The sequence below is a fragment of the Pygocentrus nattereri genome, chromosome 27 (assembly GCF_015220715.1).
Source record: "Pygocentrus nattereri isolate fPygNat1 chromosome 27, fPygNat1.pri, whole genome shotgun sequence".
NCBI classification, from domain to species: Eukaryota; Metazoa; Chordata; class Actinopteri; order Characiformes; family Serrasalmidae; genus Pygocentrus; species Pygocentrus nattereri.
Window position 1 is genome coordinate 9,663,457 of NC_051237.1, and position 19,691 is coordinate 9,683,147.

General features: G+C 40.5%; 1 protein-coding gene across 13 annotated transcripts in view; it reads right to left on the reverse strand.

The window, feature by feature from the left end:
- Positions 1-19,691, reverse strand: part of trioa (trio Rho guanine nucleotide exchange factor a) — a 113,085-nt gene that overhangs the window by 33,223 nt on the left and 60,171 nt on the right. For all 13 annotated transcript variants that reach the window (XM_017695247.2, XM_037535288.1, XM_037535293.1 and 10 more), the window contains 9 exons: positions 19,460-19,582; positions 16,574-16,765; positions 14,344-14,475; positions 13,839-14,069; positions 12,745-12,867; positions 11,911-12,102; positions 10,779-10,948; positions 4,434-4,608; positions 2,815-3,010 (listed from right to left, as the gene is read on the reverse strand). In XM_017695247.2, coding sequence (XP_017550736.2) covers positions 2,815-3,010; positions 4,434-4,608; positions 10,779-10,948; positions 11,911-12,102; positions 12,745-12,867; positions 13,839-14,069; positions 14,344-14,475; positions 16,574-16,765; positions 19,460-19,582 — 1,534 coding nt within the window. The remainder of the gene's footprint in view (positions 1-2,814; positions 3,011-4,433; positions 4,609-10,778; positions 10,949-11,910; positions 12,103-12,744; positions 12,868-13,838; positions 14,070-14,343; positions 14,476-16,573; positions 16,766-19,459; positions 19,583-19,691) is intronic.

The following is a 19,691-nucleotide window of genomic DNA, read 5'->3' on the forward strand; positions in this document are numbered from 1 at the left end:
GGCTGCGCCCAAGCTGTATTCGGCAAGGGTGGAGAAACTCTGACTTCGAATAAGGATATTGTCAGTCGGTGGAAGGAGCACTTTGAGGAACTTCTTAATCCGGGAGACGTGCCTCCCTCACGGGAGTCAGGGCCAAAGGCTTCTGTTCCATTTCCCTGGTGGAGGTCACTGAGGTAGTTGGTAAGCTCCTCAGTGGCAAGGCACTGGGGGTGGATGAGATTCATCCAGAAATGCTTAGGGCTCTGGATATTGTGGGGCTGTCATGGCTAACACGCCTCTGCAATATTGCATGGACCTCGGAAACAGTACACTTGGACTGGCAGACTGGGGTGTTGGTCCCTATTTTTAAAAAGGGGGACCTGAGGGTGTGTGCCAATTATCAGGGTATCACACTCCTCAGCCTCCCTGGGAAAGTCTATGCAAAGGTGCTGGAAAGGAGACTCCGACCGATAGTTGAACCTCAGATTGAGGAGGAACAATGTGGATTCCGTCCCGGCCGCGGAACAATGGATCAGCTTTTCACCCTCTCACAGATTGTTGAGGGGGCATGGGATTTTGCCAACCCAGTCGACATGTGTTTTGTGGACTTGGAGAAGGCTTATGACCTGATGTGTTGATGATGTGTTCCTCGAGATATCTTGTACAATCTCTGTACTCCCGGAGTGAGAGCTGTGTCCGTATAATCGGCATTAAGTCAGACTCTTTCAGTGTTAGCGTTGGACTCTGCCAGGGTTGTGCTCTGTCCCCACTCTTGTTCGTGATATTCATGGACAGTGTGTCAGGGCGTAGCCGGGGTCAGGAGGACATTATGTGTGGAGGCCGGAGGGTGGCGTCTCTGCTATTCGCAAATGATGTTGTTCTTTTGGCGGAATCACATGGACGCCTCCAGCGCTCGCTGGAGCGGTTTGCAGCTGAGTGTGAAGTGGTTGGTATGCGGATCAGCACCTCCAAGTCTGAGTCCATGGTTTTGGCCCGGAAAAGGATGGCATGCCCACTCCAGGTAAGGGGAAAGGACCTGCCCCAGGTGGAGGAGTTTAAGTATCTTGGGATCTTGTTCACGAGTGACGGGAAGAGGGATTGTGAGATTGACCGTAGGCTGGGACAGGCGGCAGCAGTAATGCGGTCACTGTACCGGACTGTAGTGGTGAAGAGGGAGTTGAGCCATAAGGCAAAGCTCTGTATTTACCGGTCGATCTACAGCCCAACCCTCACCTATGGTCATGAGCTGTGGGTAATGACCGAAAGAACGAGATCGTGAATACAAGCGGCGGAAATGAGCTTTCTTCGTCGGGTGGCGGGCTACGCGCTATGCAATAGAGTGAGGAGCTCGGTCATCCGGGAGGAGCTCAGAGTAGAGCCGCTACTCCTCCGCATTGAGAGGAGCCAGCTGAGGTGGTTCGGGCATCTGATCCGGATGCCCCCTGGACACCTCCCGGTGGGGGTGTTCCAGGCACGGCCTACCGGGACAAGACCTTGGGGTCGTCCTAGGACCCGCTGGAGGGATTATATCGCCAAGTTGGCCTGGGAGCGGCTTGGGGTCCCCGGGAATGAGCTGGAGGAAGTTGCGGGGGACAGGGTCATCTGGGACTCTCTGCTCTCCCAACTGCTACCATGACCCTGACTGGACTAGCGGTCAACGATGATGATGATGATGTTAAAAGTAACACCATAGCCAAGAGCAGGTCTTCATGAAGGTCTTCAAAGTCTGACCTTAAATTCAGTTTCTGGTCCTGGATTTTCTATCACTGGTAATTAACTGATGCAAATGATTAGCCACCTGGTGTCATACATATACATATCACATCAGTGATTACAAAATCCAGGACCAGAAACTGAAGTTACAGATTTGAAGACCTTTCAGTTACAGTGTAGCAGAAACTGAAACGGTGTTTAGACTAACTTCAAATAAGTGAAGACGTAATGTTAGAATGTGTAAATTTGCATGTGTGCTGAATGGCTGTAGACGACCATCAGACTGATAATAAAATCCCACATGCCCTTGTCCAATCAGCACTCATCTCTCTGTGTGTTACCACTGTATGACTCTAAGGATATGTATTACACACTGCAAAATATGCAATTAAAATGCTTAAATATACTGACTGATAGCTCTCTGAGTGTTCGTAAATAATGCACTTGTGGCCAACCAACTATATTTTGTCCACCATCTTTTGATACTATCCTATTGAGTAATTCATCACTTTTGTTGTAAGATAGGTCACACAGGCCCACAGGGAAACTTATGCAATGACCAGCCTTCTTCAGTGTGATCTGAACTATAAATACCTTTGACAGTTTCTTAGGAACCAAGACAGTTTAGCAAAGACAAGAAAAGCAGTGAACTGCAAAATGATTCAGAAGCTGTGATAAATATCTAACACTAGAAGTGTGAATTGCAAAGCATGGACCATTTCAAATGACCACACTGGTATGGGTTAAAATAAAAAAAAAATTTAAAAAAGTGCCTGACTGACAGCAGTGTTAAATGTCTGTAAATATCTATTTGCAGTCATTTTTAGTAAAGTTATCTGTCTCAATTTGACTGTCACTTTAAAGGGCAATCTGGATATTCAATTTATGCTACAGAGCTATCAGTCATAGAATCAGTACAGCTCTGTTCAGTATTCTGGGCACATACAATTTATTCAGCTTTCAACTAATTATGTAGAGCTTGTGAATTTTCAGGTTATTAGCACATTAAATCATTTTATGTATGTGGCTGCAAACAAAAAAATTATTTCAATTCTATGAACTGTGATTCCAAACTTTAGAATTTAGTGTATGTGTGTGTTTAAGAGATAAAGGGAGCCTCACCAGACGCCTGCACCTCGTTGACATACTGCAGCAGCTCCTGGCCTTGGTGAATGACGTCAAAGGTGAGGTTGTTCATGGTAAGGGCTTTGTCTGCATGGTGTTGCAGTCTCTGTTCAGCCAGAGTCAGATCCTCTGTGTCAAAATCACTCATCTGCTGAGACAGCTCCTCATTCCACGAGTCCAGATCTGAGATGATCTGTAGGGCAGAGGGATGCTTAGAACGGATATGTGCACGCAAAATCTCACACACACAAGCAGAGTCATAGATTTCAGTCTGATAAGCACAGACAGTTGTGTATAGAGACATAAAGAGGAACAAAATTTCCTCCAAAAACAGTAACACAGGAGAAGCAGAACACATTAACTTGCAATGGCAGCAAATGTAGAGATTTTTTCCAAGTAATTTTGGATCATTTCTGTAGATCCATTAATCATAAGATTTTAACACAATGTAAAAGGTAAATTGAGTTTTCCAATTTTGCTAAAAAGTAAAAAACGGTAAAAAAGGTTTTTGCATTATAGGGACAATATCTATATGTTTACAGTGAACTGGACAACAGTACCCTGGCAATACAAAAAAGATTGGGCAGGCTTAGCTGTCATTATAGCACCATGCTGTAACACTCAGAATGCACCTTATGCTTACTGCGCAAATCTATGCTTGTGCAGCTGGAAGTGACCTAACAGACTAAATCTGCTTATCAGGTACTTCTTGAAAGGGCCCAACCAGCATGAAAATGTAGTCGTTGACACGGACACCAAATTTAAGGAGCCAAACTGATATCTAGGGATGTTACTCATTAACTGTTTTAGTTAATGGTGCATTACTGACTGATAAGTGTCAGCTGTGAATGGTAAGTTGTGGCTGTTAGCTCTCAAATTGTTGATGGTCTAGAAATTGTCGATAACTGTTGAAATAGCAGGTCAAATTCTCAATGCAAAAAAATAAAAATAAATAAATAAATAAATAAATATATTGCTGTGCCAAAGTGGAGCTTACCAGTGTTCTCAACCGTTTAGTTTTTCGTTGATTAGTTACTGTCAGAGTTTATTTTGTGAGTTAAACAGGGTTTGTTTATTGTGCAATGCAGGGGAAACTCTGGAATCTCTAGGAGAGTTTGGAACCACAGCACTACTGCATGTGGTGGAGCTCACCTCCTCTTGACCCTCACACGCAGTGAGTGTGTGCATGCAGTCTGTGAGTAAATCACTTCTGGATACATTTTCTACTCTGCTTGAGCAAGTTGCAGTTTAGGCAGCAGGGAGCCTGTAACTGCAGCTGCTGGGCTTCATTTCAAATAATAGACTTCAACACTCAAACACATAAGTAAAAAACACACACACACACACAACATCTGGACAAGTAAGAATACAGAGGATAAGGATTCAGAAACTGCAGGGGCACAGAAATGCTTCAGTGCATCAATTTGAAGCTGGCAGTTCAAATGCATCAGTTCTGCATGATAAGAATATTCAAATGCACTAATTTTTGTCCCCTTTTGAAACTGTCATTGAACAGTTGTCTACTCAATCTCTAATGCACTGCTACAGAAAATTTACAAGACATCACACAACCACTGCTACCACCAGTGAGAAGGCAGTGGCATGGCACGACTTACATCAATGGCATCACGCTCAAAGATCCTGAGCTGCAGGAAGAGCTCCAGTTTAATCTTCCTCTCCTGGAAGAGCTCCTCCATCTGAGCCTGTGCCTCATCCAGCTGCTGCAGCACACTCTCTATGTGGTTTATGGAGCTGTTGTGCGGGGCCTTATTGCTGGAGATAGCAGAATCTCTGTGGAAAGAGTACATGATTAGCATATAGCGGTGTGTGTGATGTCAGTGAGGCTTCTTGAGCTGGCCTATAGAACCTATAGAAAAGTGTCAGCTGGGGAGAAACAGAAGATAGTGAGTATCTTTGTTTACAGAGGTTGCTTTCCAGGATCAGCTATACAATTAGGAATGTTAACCAGTGTCAAGACAAGAATTTCAACAGCTGAAGAGGCTTTTGATGTTTAGGCAAAATATTTATTTTTCTAACATTAATACCAATACTTAAACCTTTAAACCTGCTGATCAATACAGAGGCACTTTTCTCTTGCACAAGAGAGAAACTGAATTTGTTTTATTTTGTTTTATATTGGCCAAATATTGATATAGATATCAGATCAATGCCATCACTACATTAAATGCCATTGGTTCAGGATGGCTGATACTGCTGTTCTTAGCTATGCAACACACTTTTTACATAACAGTATTATACTGTATCAGAAGCCAGTCTATTTGTGATTAAATCATAACTGATGCAGCTTAAAGTTAATGTGTGAGCATTAGGCATGCAGTTTGCACAATGTGAACTGGTCCAAAGCTTTATTTTTCCAACTACATTAGCCTCATATTTCCAGTGCAAAAATAAAGAACCAAAGTTTGCATAACACACGTAACTTGGCTGTTGGATTTCAGTTCTTAGTTTTGTTTTCAGTCACTTAATATTTTTGATGAGGCTAGGTGATTTTTTTTCCCATACTGCTAGCAGTAGCTATGTCTCCACCTACATTTTGCACTAATTACAAGCAAAAATACAATGTGATTCAGCTCACATTTAGCAATAAACACACTTTACATAATGACGTCACTTCCCGCTAAATAAATAAATAAATAAATAAATAAATAAATAGCCTGTTCTGATTTAAGATTTTGAAAAACCTTTCTGGAACTGTTACATGAGAGATCATATTTCTCTACCAAATAGAGCTGTTTGAACTCCTGAATATGAATGCAGCCAGACTTTACTGACAATTACCTTCCAAAAACATGGTTAGTTACTACTTGCAATTTTCAGTCATTTCTAATAGCATCCCATTTATTGCCTACCCTCAATTTATTATCATCAAGCACGGCTGTAATAATCCCCCGTTTCAGACTGAGAAAAAGAATCAAGAAGAATGATGCTCTCACAATAATACTCTTCTCCAGAATCAGGGAGGACTATAATTTAATAAAATATACAAGAGTCACATAATAGTCCCACTGAGGCCCAAAGACAAATTTTATTTAATCATACCCATGTAATAATTTAAAGTCACTACTATCATCATCATAATCTTTTTTGTCATTAGTAATGGCTGTTTCTCTACTGATACTATGCAGCTTTAACAAGACAGCCTGTTCCCATGGTGATATGGTATTAATAACTTGCAGCAGTGCTTCACAGTGTTTCACAAAGAGAAGCAGAATAATTAACACATTCATGATGAAGGACCACACAAGATCAAATAAAGCAACAATGTTTTGATGACTGGTTTGTGCTTGAACTGTGTGTAGCTGCTGGGCTTGGAGCTGAATATGAAGTGTTGTGCGTCATCATCCTCTACGAGTGTGTGTGGATTCTCTCTGTGGTGTGTGTGTTGGCGTGAGAGACAGTGAGTTGGGAACCTTTCTGTTTGTACCCTTACTCGCAGGGTGGTTTAAGTATTACTCCTCTACATAATTAACTGAGTGGTTACGAAAGCACAATTATATAATAAAGTACTGTAGAGAGTGTAAGAGAGAGTCAGCGAGAGAGAGAAAGTGAGAGGGAATGATATCACACTGCTTACGGAAATAAACATGCAAACAGAGGCACATTAAACAGCCATTTCCCTCCATGTATTTTCACCTACATTGCTCTTTAATCATCTCTTAATCCCTCTCTCCATCTTCCACATTCTATGTTCTCATCTCTGCACCTCTGACAACCTTATTTGGTCTTTTTCTAGAGTGTTTGAAGAGACAAGCTTGGTACATCAGGCTCTTTGCACAACCACATTAGATATTAAGTGATTGGGTTATCATTAAACCTTCAAACTAAACGCCCCTTTGATTTCATTTTATAACTAATGGTCGCTACGGCAAGTGACTGAATAACATCTTTTGGATGGTGGCGTCCTTATATCAAATGTTTGTTGAGATGCTTATCAGTTTATAATGAGGCACCGGTGATGGCATTACTGACAAATAAGTGTCATAACCCAACCTACAAAATATGCCCCAAGCATGTACATCAGGGGTGTCAAACCCAATTGCACAGGGGGCCAAATTCAAAACACACTTTAGTTTGCGGGCCGAACAGAATAAACATTTATTGAACACACTAAAACTAAATGTTTTTTGAACATAAATATGAATAAAAATAGACAGGAATGTTACTCTGGAATAAAAAAATATACTTAAACTTTAAATAACAAATTTCTTGCTCTCCATAAAAATATATCCACTCAAAATTATACACGTTACAAATATGAACATGCTGCAAAACAAAACAAAACCTGGAAATATAAATAAATTTTGTGCTTTTCAGCAACAACAAATAACGAATCAAAACATTCAGTTTTCTTTGCTCTTATGCCATTTTATCAGAGCTGGATGCTTGGCATCTTCTTTTGGCAACAAGTTGGTTTATGTTTGGCGTGAGGTCCCGTGTTGTGGAGACTCTCAGGATGGACTGCAGGTGCTCATCAGTGAGACGACTCCTGTGTGCTGTTTTGTTTGTCTTCATCACTGAGAACAGCTTCTCACACAGATACATGCCACCAAACATGCACAAGGTTCAGGCCGCATGTAGACGGAGCTGGGGCGCTGCTGCGGGAATGGAGTGAATAAACTCTGTGTGCCCTGCAGTGTCGTACTTTGCCTTTAGTGTCTCATTACACTGTAGCTCAATCAGCTCCATCTGAATATGCACAGGTGCCGTTTCCACATCGACGGCAAAATTTTTTTTTTTTGTTTTTCAAAGTCACCAAAGCGCTCAGTTTGTCAGCAAAGCGCGTATTTATGAACAACGTTGTGCCGACTTGGTTAAGCATTACATGGCAACAGGGAAAGTGAGGCAAGTTGCTCTGGATTTGTTTCTCCTATAAAAACAGCTTCACTTGAAAGGCCTTCACTGCGTCATACATGTCAGTGATCATGCGGTCACGTCCCTGGAGCTGGAGGTTTAACGCGTTGAGATGAGCTGTTATGTCAGCAAGAAACACCAACTCACATTTCCACTTTTCATCCCGAAAAACGGTGGAGTCTTTTCCTTTACTGTCCATGAACTGACAGATTTCTTGGCTGAGCTCAAAAACTCTGTTGAGAACTTTTCCCTGACATAGCCAACGCACCTCTGTATGATAAGGGAAGTCGGCAAACTCTGAATCTATCTCCCGCATAAAGGACTGAAATTGCCGGTGATTTAAAACTTCGGATAAAGTTTACGGTTTGCGTTAAAGTGCTCATTACATGGTCCATCTTCAGGACTTTGCCACATAGTGCTTCCTGGTGTATGATGCAGTGATATGCTGTTAACTCACCAGTACACTTCTCCTCCTGCATCTTCACTCTTATCCTTCGCACTAGTCCACTTCTTTCACCGCACATAGCCGGTGCTCCATCAGTTGTAAGTCCAATAAGTTTGTCCCAGGGCAGTTTCATATCGGTTACACTTTGACATACGTTTTCAAAAATGTCCTCTCCAGTCGTCCCGTGCATCGATTTAATGTCCAATATTTCCTCTGTAATGCGCAAATTGGAGTCCACCCCACGGATGAAGATGGCTAGCTGTGCAGTGTCAGTCATGTCAGTACTTTCATCCACAGCAAGAGAGTCAGCAATAAAGTCTTTGCTTCTTTCACTCAACTGTGTTCTTAAATCAGTGGCCATCTCACAAACTCGATCAGCAGCCGTATTTCTACTTAGGCTTAAATTTGCCAGAATCTGGTTTTTGTCTGGACATACGACATCGCACACCTTGATCATGCAGCTCTTTAGAAATTCTCCCTCGTGAATGGCCGGGCCATGATAAAACTTGCTTTCACAGCAGCTTCACTTTGTGATTTTGCACGGGTAAAAAACGTCCTGCTGAAATGTCAGCTTGTTTTTTAACTCTTCTCTTTCTGTATCTTTTGCTGTGCATTCAGGTCTTTCAGGTTATCCTGATTTTTTGTCTCATAGCGCCGTCTTAGATTAAATTCTTTGAATACAGCCACAATAGCGCCACAAATGAGACAAACAGGTTTACCGGCAGTGTCAGTAAACAGACACTCAGCCTCCCATCAGTTTTGAAAGGCTCTGTTTTCAGAATCAACTTTTCTCTTTGGCATCGTGAGGGGCTAGCTTCGCAATAACTTGTAGCAACAGACACTAGACTTGATTGGTGCGGAAAGCGCTCCGAAAGGCAGCTGAAGCGCTGCATTATGGGATCTGTAGTTTATTGTGTTACAAGCGCTTCATATTGCCGGGCCATTAGTAACAATAATATAAAATGATCTCGCAGGCCGGATATAATTGCAAGCCGGGCCGGATGTGGCCCGCGGGCCTTGAGTTTGACACATATGATGTACATAATATGAAACAAGAGGTCAAGAAGACACTTCCTGCCAGAAAGTTTGAAACGTGCTGACTGTAGACATAATAGACAAAATCTCAGATAAGGTATTGTCAGTATTTCTAGACTAAAAGCCATCCTTTATTTGCTTTCATTCCAAATTTACTGCTGGTTCTATTATGACAGCTGTAGGCACTAATAGAGAAGGGCAACATAATACGCTATATGACAAATTATATTACAATAAGCTTTTCTAAATACATGAACTGCATGTTTCATTAAAAAAGAGGTCTTGAAAGGTCTCTAAATGGCACAGCTAAGATTTTGCCCTATTGGCAGATCCTGACAAGTATGTAAAACAAAAATCATTGAACTGTATATTTTGTGTGACTAAGTTACCTTCAAACCATCTCAAAACATCAGGCAAACCTTGCAGGCTGGTTGTCTAAGAAATAGGGGTTGCACAGACTAGTTGACTAGTCAATAAATAAATCTACTAGGCAACAGTAGTCTAGTTGATGACTTTACCCAATAGTACCAGTACAGCAGTGGTAAAAACTGACAAAAAGAAAAAACAGAAATCAGATTTTAAACTTGCACTAAAATACAAGCTGTTAAAACAGACCGATTAGAATTTGAGAGATGCCGTCTTTGATCAGTAATCAGACAGGCAAATCGACCATAGAACCAGCATTAGATAAACTGGAGTTACTAGCTGGTAACTACACTGCAAACTTACTACCTGCAGCATGAATGTTTTCTGGTTCGGCAAATACATCTCACTTCTTAACTTAATAAATAATGATTTCAGACTGATAAAGCCAGTTTGAAGAAGCACAGATTGCCAGCAATAGTTTAAATTCTCTGAGAGGTCAGTTACCAAGAGCTTTGGCAATTCTAGCGTGCAGTTTACATCAGACAGTTTGTATTGAATAATCAGTTGACCAGTAAAAATCGTCATGCAACTTCACTAAGAAAGGAGGAAATTGAATAAAACATTTAAATCTTTATATTTCATGCCAAAATAATCATCAAAATTCAAAGATACCAGATCTACAAGAATTTTGCTATAGTGTTCACTGGATGTGGCGTGTTTGAGTATAGAATGTGCTAATGTGGATGGAGTTCTGTGGGAGAAGTGAAAGACATGCAGGCTGCTGGAGCTGACAGAGGTAGAGAGAACTGCTGGAGTAGCACAGGCTGCCTGAGGGCTGCTGAGAGACTCCAGGAGCTGGAAAGGCTTCTCTCTCTCGCGCGCACACACGCGCATACATGCTCTCGCTGGGCTTACATAAGCAGGCAGCCCTGTTCAACCTCAGGCCTCACGTTTCTGTGCTGCAGCTCACTGCATATGGATTATAAATGTGACAAATTGATTCTGCTATCAGTGTAGCACAACTCAGCAGGGGCTCAAATTAAAATCAAACGTAGTAGCTTTGGGACAACTTGGATGTACAGGGTCTTATCCTTTTCATCTTTTGCAATAGTATTAGATGTAGTGTAGGTCTTGTCCCTCAAGTAGAATAATAATAAATCAGAAGCTTAACTTTAATTTATATAATTCTAAGACTAGAGGACGAATCAAAGATGCTTTGTGAGGACTGCTACAGCCTGTGTACCTGAGCTGCTGGATGAGGTCCTCGCCCTCTTTGATGACGTTAACAGTGACTTGCAGGGTGGTCTGCTGTTGCTGGCCAAAGCGCTTGATGAGATCCTGCACTGCCTCCACTGACTCTGCATACACATCATCCAACAACTCCTTCTGCAGCTCCTCCAGCCATGTCCACAGCTACAGAACAAAAACAAATTTGAGCAGGACATCTGATGCAGTAAGCCAGGACCCCTTTAAGGCAGTAACATTCAATATCCATGAGGAAAAAAAAAGTCTAACAACTGGGCGATGTGATAATGACAGTTTTTTCAGTAACATAATGCTATTTTCAGAGTTAAAATTATAGAGAGTAAATGCAGGCCATACGTTTGAAGAAAACGCCTATAAAAATATGATAATTCAGTATACTGCACCATTATACTGTATACTGCCATTAATAGTAGACTTTATAAGTAAGCTACAGTAAACATCACTGCTGTTGGAACAAAACCTCATATCTCTTTTTTTTTTTTTTAAACATTTTTCAGTTTTCGACATAATTTGAAAAGGCCTGTAGTCTTTATATTGTACGTAAATTTCATGATGAATGGACCAAAAGTAACAGCCCAAAATGACTTGGAAAAGTTCCATTGACTTGCATAAAAAGTAAACTAGGTTTATTCCTTCTCCTGTAAAGTTATAATTACAGAGATACAAGGTTTTGTTCTGACAGCAGCAATATACTGTATGTAGTGATCAACCTTCATTTAATTCATTTTCAGTCAAAACAACCATTAAGTATTAGCTATTCATTTTTCAGCATCATGAAAAAGTAGAAATTGAATTTAACTGAAAATTACAGCTCAGCAACTAAATCTAATATTTTTTCAGTATTTCATGTGCCGACACTTTACCTTTATTACAGCTTCCATAGCTCTGAGAACACCAGAGCCCAAATAACACTTTGACCTTTGCAAACGGCTTATCTTATATTTAATTTCCTTAAAAATATCCCTTGAAAAATTAATAACTTGAAATAAAATGAAATTAAATAAAGAGTGGTCACTAAGATTTGAATAGTATTGTGTCTGGAGGCAAATTTTGCCATCCCTATCCTGCTGAAGTACGACAGAAAGGTTTAGTACAATGCACAGAAGTACCTCTTTAACGTGAGTGTGGAAGGCCACGGACATGTCCAGAAGGACTTTGCGCTGCTCCACACGTCTCACAAAGTCCTGGACTCGGTCCTCCAGCTGGTGGGCGGCCTGGTAGATCTCCTCCGGGTCACACTCGCCTGTCTGAGCCAACTGCTCCGCTGCCTCCAGCAGCTTATCAGCGTTGGTGTATGTGTTCTGATCCACACAAAAGAGGGTCACACACATACACACATACATACAATCAAGAGTTCAGCAGATTGCATAATACAAATATAATACACACAGAAAAATATGCTAAACTTCTGAGCTACATTAGTCATCTACAGCTCAATAGCACTTACATGGGTGCTTTTATTTACACCTTGGAGGAAACCACTCAAAACAGGACTTGATTTCACTTCTGTTAAACTCCTGTAATTTGCGTTTAGCGTCACTGCAAGAACTCTGCAAGATCTTTTCCTGGTCAATGTACACCTGCCTTACACTGTAATACTGATCTGTGCTATTTAAACATCTAATTATAATACATTTTAAAAATGCAGACCAAATAACTATATTATACAATAAAAGACTACTGAAAGTTTCATATTCTAAAGTTATTTTTACCACTCATTACTACTGCACACTCATGTGCATTACTCAAAAGAATAAACTTGTCTGTTATAAAAGATGTGTTTTGAAAATGAAACAAAATTAACAGCTGTTTTTTTTTTGTCAGTTAACAAGTAATTATTATGTCTTTAACAACGTTAATACGAACTAAATTGCACTAAAGGAGGGAGAAAAAAGAAGGGGAAGAATGTGAGAACAGGAGAAAGGGGATGGGATGGAGCTCACCTGAGCCACTTCTTCAAAGTCTTCATGCCGTTTCTGCAGGGCTCTGGCACGATGGAGAGACTTCCCCACTCCTGTGTGCTTACTGAGAAACGCCTCACCATGGTTTTCAATCCAGTCAAGCACCTGTGTGTGGGTGCACATACACACAGACACAGAATTTGAAATTAAGATGTGAAGACTAAGTGGAAGCTTTTTAGCCTTTACTCATGTACGACAAATGTGAGAAAATGTCCCGTCAAACAGCTCGAGATAATGACAGTGCAATACAAAAGGCAGCACAGCAAGTGAAATTGTGGGTCACAGAAAGCGAGAATTATGCAGATGAGCCCCAGAAAGGTGATGTGCTCCCTCTCTCTTGCTCTCTCTCTCTATCTGCCACTCTTCAAGAGCCCTGCACCTGAATGCTGCAGAGAACACTGGTTTCCATAGCAACAGTCTCCCAGCCTATGAGTGGTGGTGCATTCCTCCCAGCTAAACACCCAAACCATCACAGAGCAGAGCAGACTGACTCCAGCACAAACCCATCCACAGTGCCTGAAAGCCTGTTAACTACTAAGAGTGAACGAAAGAGACAAGAGAGGCAAAAAAGCAACAAGGATGAACATTTTTGCCATTTAATTACACATCACTATTTCTGTTATGTGTGCATGAAAATAATCTCTGCATTATTTTGCCAAGATGTTGCGGTGGTGTTTTTCTGCCTGCATGAAAGGAAGGGCATCAGTGGTAATTATACGCTTAGCCTCAGCCTGCGCAAACCAACATGAGCTTTTTTTAAAAGCTGGGACTTTCGCTGCTTTTTGCAGTGAAATGCAGAAGATAAGTCTGCTTAGGTTAAATACTGCCCAGAGTATAGAGGAGAGCTGAAACATCTTCATTACAACCGTATATCAGAATATTAGCATCCCACAGCCAAGCAGCTTGCCTTTTAATTATTTATACTCATCCCTCTCTCGCTTTCTATCTCTTCCTCCATCACTTGCTTGTTGCTCTTTAAATCCCCCTTACTCCCTGTGTGAGCTTCCGAAATCCAGCCTGCCTACAGCCTTTATGTGGGAGTATGCGTGTTCCGAGGATGGTGTGGTAGTGTTTACCTGTTGGACGTCCTGCTGAAACACACACAGTTGCAGACGTTGGTGCAGACGGAGCTTTCGATGTTGCCAGATGTTCTCCAGTTGTCTCTGGTGATGAAGGACCTCATGGATGATGTCCAGTACGTGGTGTACGGCCTTGGAGTAATTGGCAGAGGCCGTCAGCGAATCAGCGCTGCCAGGCGTCAGAGGCCGCTGAAGTTTGTCCAATAAGGCCTTGCCATCTTGACTCACCTGGACAAAGCAAACAAAAAAAAAAAAAGACTCTTCCTACCTTATTTGAGTTAATGACAGGTTTGACTGTGCCGTACCAGCCCCTTCACGCTTCTATGACTTTTTCAATTGGTATAATTAGTTTAAACTGTGACTGTAGCAGCACCTGTAATTGGCACTCATGTATTAATGTGTACCAACGGCACAGGGATCAATTCATTTTCAACAACACACAGTGATTAAATTATTTTTAAAATACTCTCTCTCCCTCACACACACACAGTTTGTACTGTACCTCGGAGTAGGCAGTTGTGATATGTTCATACAGGCCCTGGTGATGGTGGATGGCGTCTTCTAGATCCTGGAGCTCAGAGGGCAAATCCACCTCTCCACACGCCTTACACCACGAGTCCACGTTACTCATGTACTGCAGGCACGAGACACACACCACAAGAGACATGAATGATCCATCCAACACTTTTCACCATGTTTAACGTCAAGTTTAACCCATTTAATCCAGAGTTACACTCTTTCCACAACTCAAAGGGGCTGGCAACTCTGTAGCAAATATTATGGCAAAAAAACTAAAGATGCATGACTTGATAACCATTAATTCCGATTTGAAAAATATATACTGAAATTGCATGCCAAATAACCCTAACCAGCCGGCTACACAGTATCAAGAAATAAAAATGTATTAACGTCTTATAACTGTGATTCTTTTCTGCTCCTTTTCTTTTTGCATTTTGGATTGTATAGAATGGGAAATACAGATACATTTTAACTCAATTCATACCCAGAAAGTTATGAATAACTTCAGTTACGACCAGGCATAAGCATTGTCCCAGGAGCCCTCAGCTAAAATCATTAACAGATTAGCAAAATAGCCCTACAGCACCTTATCACTGTATTTAGTAACATGTAAAATTCTATAATGTTCTATAATAACTGCTTAATTAACTTCACCATTCTGAATTGTTTTCAGTAGCTACTGATTAATAATTCTTGGATGGGATCTCCATGAAGCTTAATGAGTATAATACTATATTTACTGTAAGAGAAGAAAGTGGGTCCCATCGATTTTACAAACTTTCTACTTAATAACTGATAAGTCATTCAGAGTGGTTTGATGTGAAATGATCCATTTTAGAGAAACTTGCTGATTTCTTTACAATGGTGGTGATGGAAACCAGAGGTCACAACATTTGCAATGCATATACAGCCATTTCATTTACTACTTAAAACTGCTGGTGAACCTAGACATCTTCTGAGTTTTTATAAATAAATGTTCATAAATGTCCACCATCTCTAATATGAATGAATTGTAAAATATGCCAAACATTTATGTGAAAACTACTTTAAATCTCAGACGTGAGACAGTGTATTTGTAACAATTTCATCCAATTCTTTTAGAGGCATTAACCTTTTCCAGTTTCCATTGTGAACAATTCTAACTAGGCAAATTTCTCTAGAATGGAGCATTTCACATCAAACTACTGTGAATGAGTTTACAATTAACTTTTATTCATTTTTATTTAAATTGATTAATTTACTATTCAGGGGAATATATTACATCCTCTGCCTTGTAAGATTCCATGCTGTATGTTTCAATCAATTACATTCATTTAAACCATTTTAAAATAAGTATGCCACATTAATTCCAAAAATTTGATTCTCCACACAATGCCATGCATCATTAGCAGCTCAGTCTGCACTTCCCCACACATTTCCTTACAGAACTAAAAAGAAAAATATCAAAATACAACTAAATTAACTAAATTATCACAAGCATGTCAATCAAAGGTAAAACTGGCATATTCATATTGAAGTTTGAGCTTAAATACAGAAGTCTAATATAAATGCACTCATGTAAAGAACTTCATGTTTCTTGACCATCCCCCTGCCCAAAGAAAAGAAGAAGGGGGGTGGGTCTGTCTTTGACACTGCTTCCAGGTCTCAAACAGAATGGAACGGATGAGGGGAACGGAAACTAGGCTTTGTGTATAGAGAGAGAATGCGAGATGGGGCAAAGCTCACAGGAGAGAAATGCCTGGAAAAAGAGGGTTGATCCCACCGCCGCATGAAAGGGCACCATAGATGAGAGGAATATTCCATGAGTGAAAAAATAGGGCACTCATACTCCTGCGGTCTTATGCACTCAGGAACTCTTTTACATCTGAATTTTCCAATGGTGTGTACTTGCAGAGGGACATATGAACGGATAAAAACAAATAAACAGCAGGAGACTAAAATAAATCTGAATACATTTCCTTTTTTCAATTGAGAGTTTGAAAGAGTGCTTTTATACCCTGTAGCAACAATGAACGTAGTGAGTGTGAGGAACATATGGAAAGAGTATTACAGCCTCCACTTTATTCCTCTTTTACATGTCAACTAACTTTAACTGGCTTACATATTCACTGCTTATATCAAAACTACAGATGTGACTCACAGATTAGGTGCGTTTCTCATTTAGTCCTAGCATTACCACTTATAAGATCTGACACTGTGCTGCATATTCTGACCTGGTCACATTTCTGGTGGAAGGTAGCAGACATCTCCAGCAATGTGCTCCTCTCGTCCAGAGCAGCGGCAAAGGCCTTCCACTCCTGCTCCAGCTGGCCTGAGATCTGCTTGATCTGCTGGGATGCGTAGTGGCCGGCCTCCAGCAGCCGGTTCCCAACAGACATGATGCGGTTAATGTTCACATACACATTCTGCACATGGACGAGATGGGGAATCAAGTTAGCAACAACTAAAGCACATTAAATATTCTCAACTTCCTAACTATTTAAATATTATTTGACGAGAGCCTGAAAGGTTTGTTTTGCAGAAAAATTCATTGGTACATTCGTTATGAAATGTTCCTACAAAGAACAGGCAGCTGCTGTAGTAAGCAGCACAAAATACATGAAGACTAAACAGCACAGCACAGATTTTAGAGTTTGAGTAGCATGCCTCTGATCAATAACTCGCAGCTACCCCTTCAAATACTGCAAACTTGTGCAAATATCTAGCCAGACCACTTTTTGATCCTGCTAACCATCTAGAATATATTTTAAAAAGATTTTGGCTGCACATTAGGGTCAGAATGATTACTTTGCTTGTTTAGCTGGAACAAGTGCGTAATAATGCACCTGCAGAACATTTTGAGCCACGTCAGCGACATCGCAGGCATTTACATCTCAACAGCTGCAACTCTCACACAACTGGAATGCCTGTGAATTAGCCAATTCCCCATTCCCCTCTGTTTCCTCTGTGTGTCTCTGAAACAGGAACTGATCCATGTCTATGCTAGAGGCCTCCTGAAAGCATGTCCCTGTATGGGTCTAGAGCAGCCTGTGGGACGCCACTCACACAGGAAGCATTTAGGTGGATCATTGCCTCTGCTCCATTATAGGACATGTGATGAGTCACTAGCACTGAACACAGACTCTTACAAGGCTGCTCCACCATTACACCACCCCATTTGAGCAAAAGCCATGCTACTGAGGGAGCCAGAGTACATCTACTTTCTTTTGACACCGACATCAGTTCAGTCTAATCTGTTAATCTCAGTTTTGGGAGGAGTGGAAGCACTAGTCTGAAACAATTCATTATGGGTTCTAGAGGAGGTATCAGAGGATTTAGATTGTAACTACTGGCTCAGTGCCAGCTTACAAGCACTGTATCCAGTACTGAACCTTCTGTGAGCCCATGGGAGGAAAGAGAAAATACCTCAAAAGGTGTTACAGTGAGTGCTCCAAATTTAATCTTCCACTGGCACTTCCAACCACCCATTCCTAACACTGAGCTTATTCTCGTTAAAACCACCAACGTAACTTCTTAGGATGCACCACTCGTTTTTTTTTTTTGGCTGAAGCCCAAATATGATACAGCCCTTTACAGCCCAATGGCCAAAAAAAAGGCAGATTTTTAACAGTTTTTTTAAAACTCCAATATGTGGTCTAAATGAACACACGAAACACACTAGCACATATCCAGTACTTACTATTATCCAAAGCTGCAATATCAAAAATGATTTACTCTTTAATGAGCCAAACTGGCATTTTAAATTTGTTGTCTACTTAAATAATATGAATCGAGCAAAATTCTACATAGAAAATATGAGTAACTGGTTATTTACTCATGCATAAAATGCTATGAGAGTTTGGTATAGGTGTAGTAGCAGAATACAAATACTACACAAGTGAATAATATGTCGAAATCATATCTATATCGTACCGATGTTTATATTTGACTGATATTTCTTGACGTATTTATTGTATTCGGCAAGAACAGAATGTTTAGTTGATGCTGGGCTACTACACCAAAATCTCTATTTATATAGATAAATCTATATAGATAAATATTGCCAATATCTCCAAATGATATTCCTCCATAATTTTAATCCAAATGGCTCTAGCCCCAATTTCTAGATATTTCAAATATTTATGTATTGACATATGTATCAGCCGCAGATGTGTACAAGAAAAACATTAGAAACTGATTGGCCCATAATTTCCATACCGTTGGGTGCAGAAGGGCACAGAACACCTCCTGTCCAAATATATGTTTTGTTGATTTTGTAAAGTGAAAATAAGTTAACATATCGTCTATGGGGTTCATACATTTTCTTGAACTGTCATTGCATAATTTTTATTTTTTAGCTTAACATATCGGAAAAAAATAAAACACAAAATTTTACTTTTGCACAGGCCACATTTTTTTCTCAAAATATTAAGCAAATAAACAGTTAAGCAGATTTTTACTTAGAAAATCAACAAAATATGTATTCGAAGAGAAAATCTGAAGAGAGTTGAACAAACGTCTGCATGTGACTACTGGTGCATCCCTATTATTTATTTCAAGCAAAATAAAAAAGAATGCATTTGATGATTGTCATTCATGTGCTTGGAGCAAATTATCTCCTGATTCTGATAGATGATCGAGTCAAGTAATAAACATCCGCAAAAACATTTGGAATAATTTTAGAATTTAAGAAACAGTATTCTTATATCAGTGGATGGCTAAAAACTTCAAAACCCATGTATGAATACAAACACAGGCTCTCGCTCATGAAAGCAAACCAGCAGAAACCTGTTTACTAAAAGAGAGAAAGAAAGGAAAGGAACCACAACAAAGAGCCACAGCATATAAAGAAAAGCAAAGCACTGCATAAGTGAGAATTAAATGCACATTCGTTCAAAGCACCAAATAAGGCCACATATTCATTAATTCATAAATGTTCCTGTCTCAAATGTGCCGTTTACATGACCAAATGACTTGCTTGTTAGGTACAGAGGAGTCAAAACAACTCAAAAATAGTTACTTGCTGGCTACTGAAATAGCAACTCACATGACTTTCCAAATCAGACTTCTAATCTTACAAAACAGTCAAATTCCTCTGTGTTGTGTTCTTCTTATCTTACCATGCAGTTCATGGCAAAGTGGTTGTGCTGGGTCTGGAGCTCCATGGCATGGGAGTGATTGTTGCCAATCTCAGTGTAGCCTGCCAGAAACAGGCCTTTGTTGTGCATGATCCAGTCAAACATCTGCATAGACACAACACACAAACATACACTCTTTAACATATTTGGCCTGAGGGGAGTTAGGTAGCACGTGTGTCTGTGTGCGTTTCAGCATGTGACGGTGTGTTTGCAC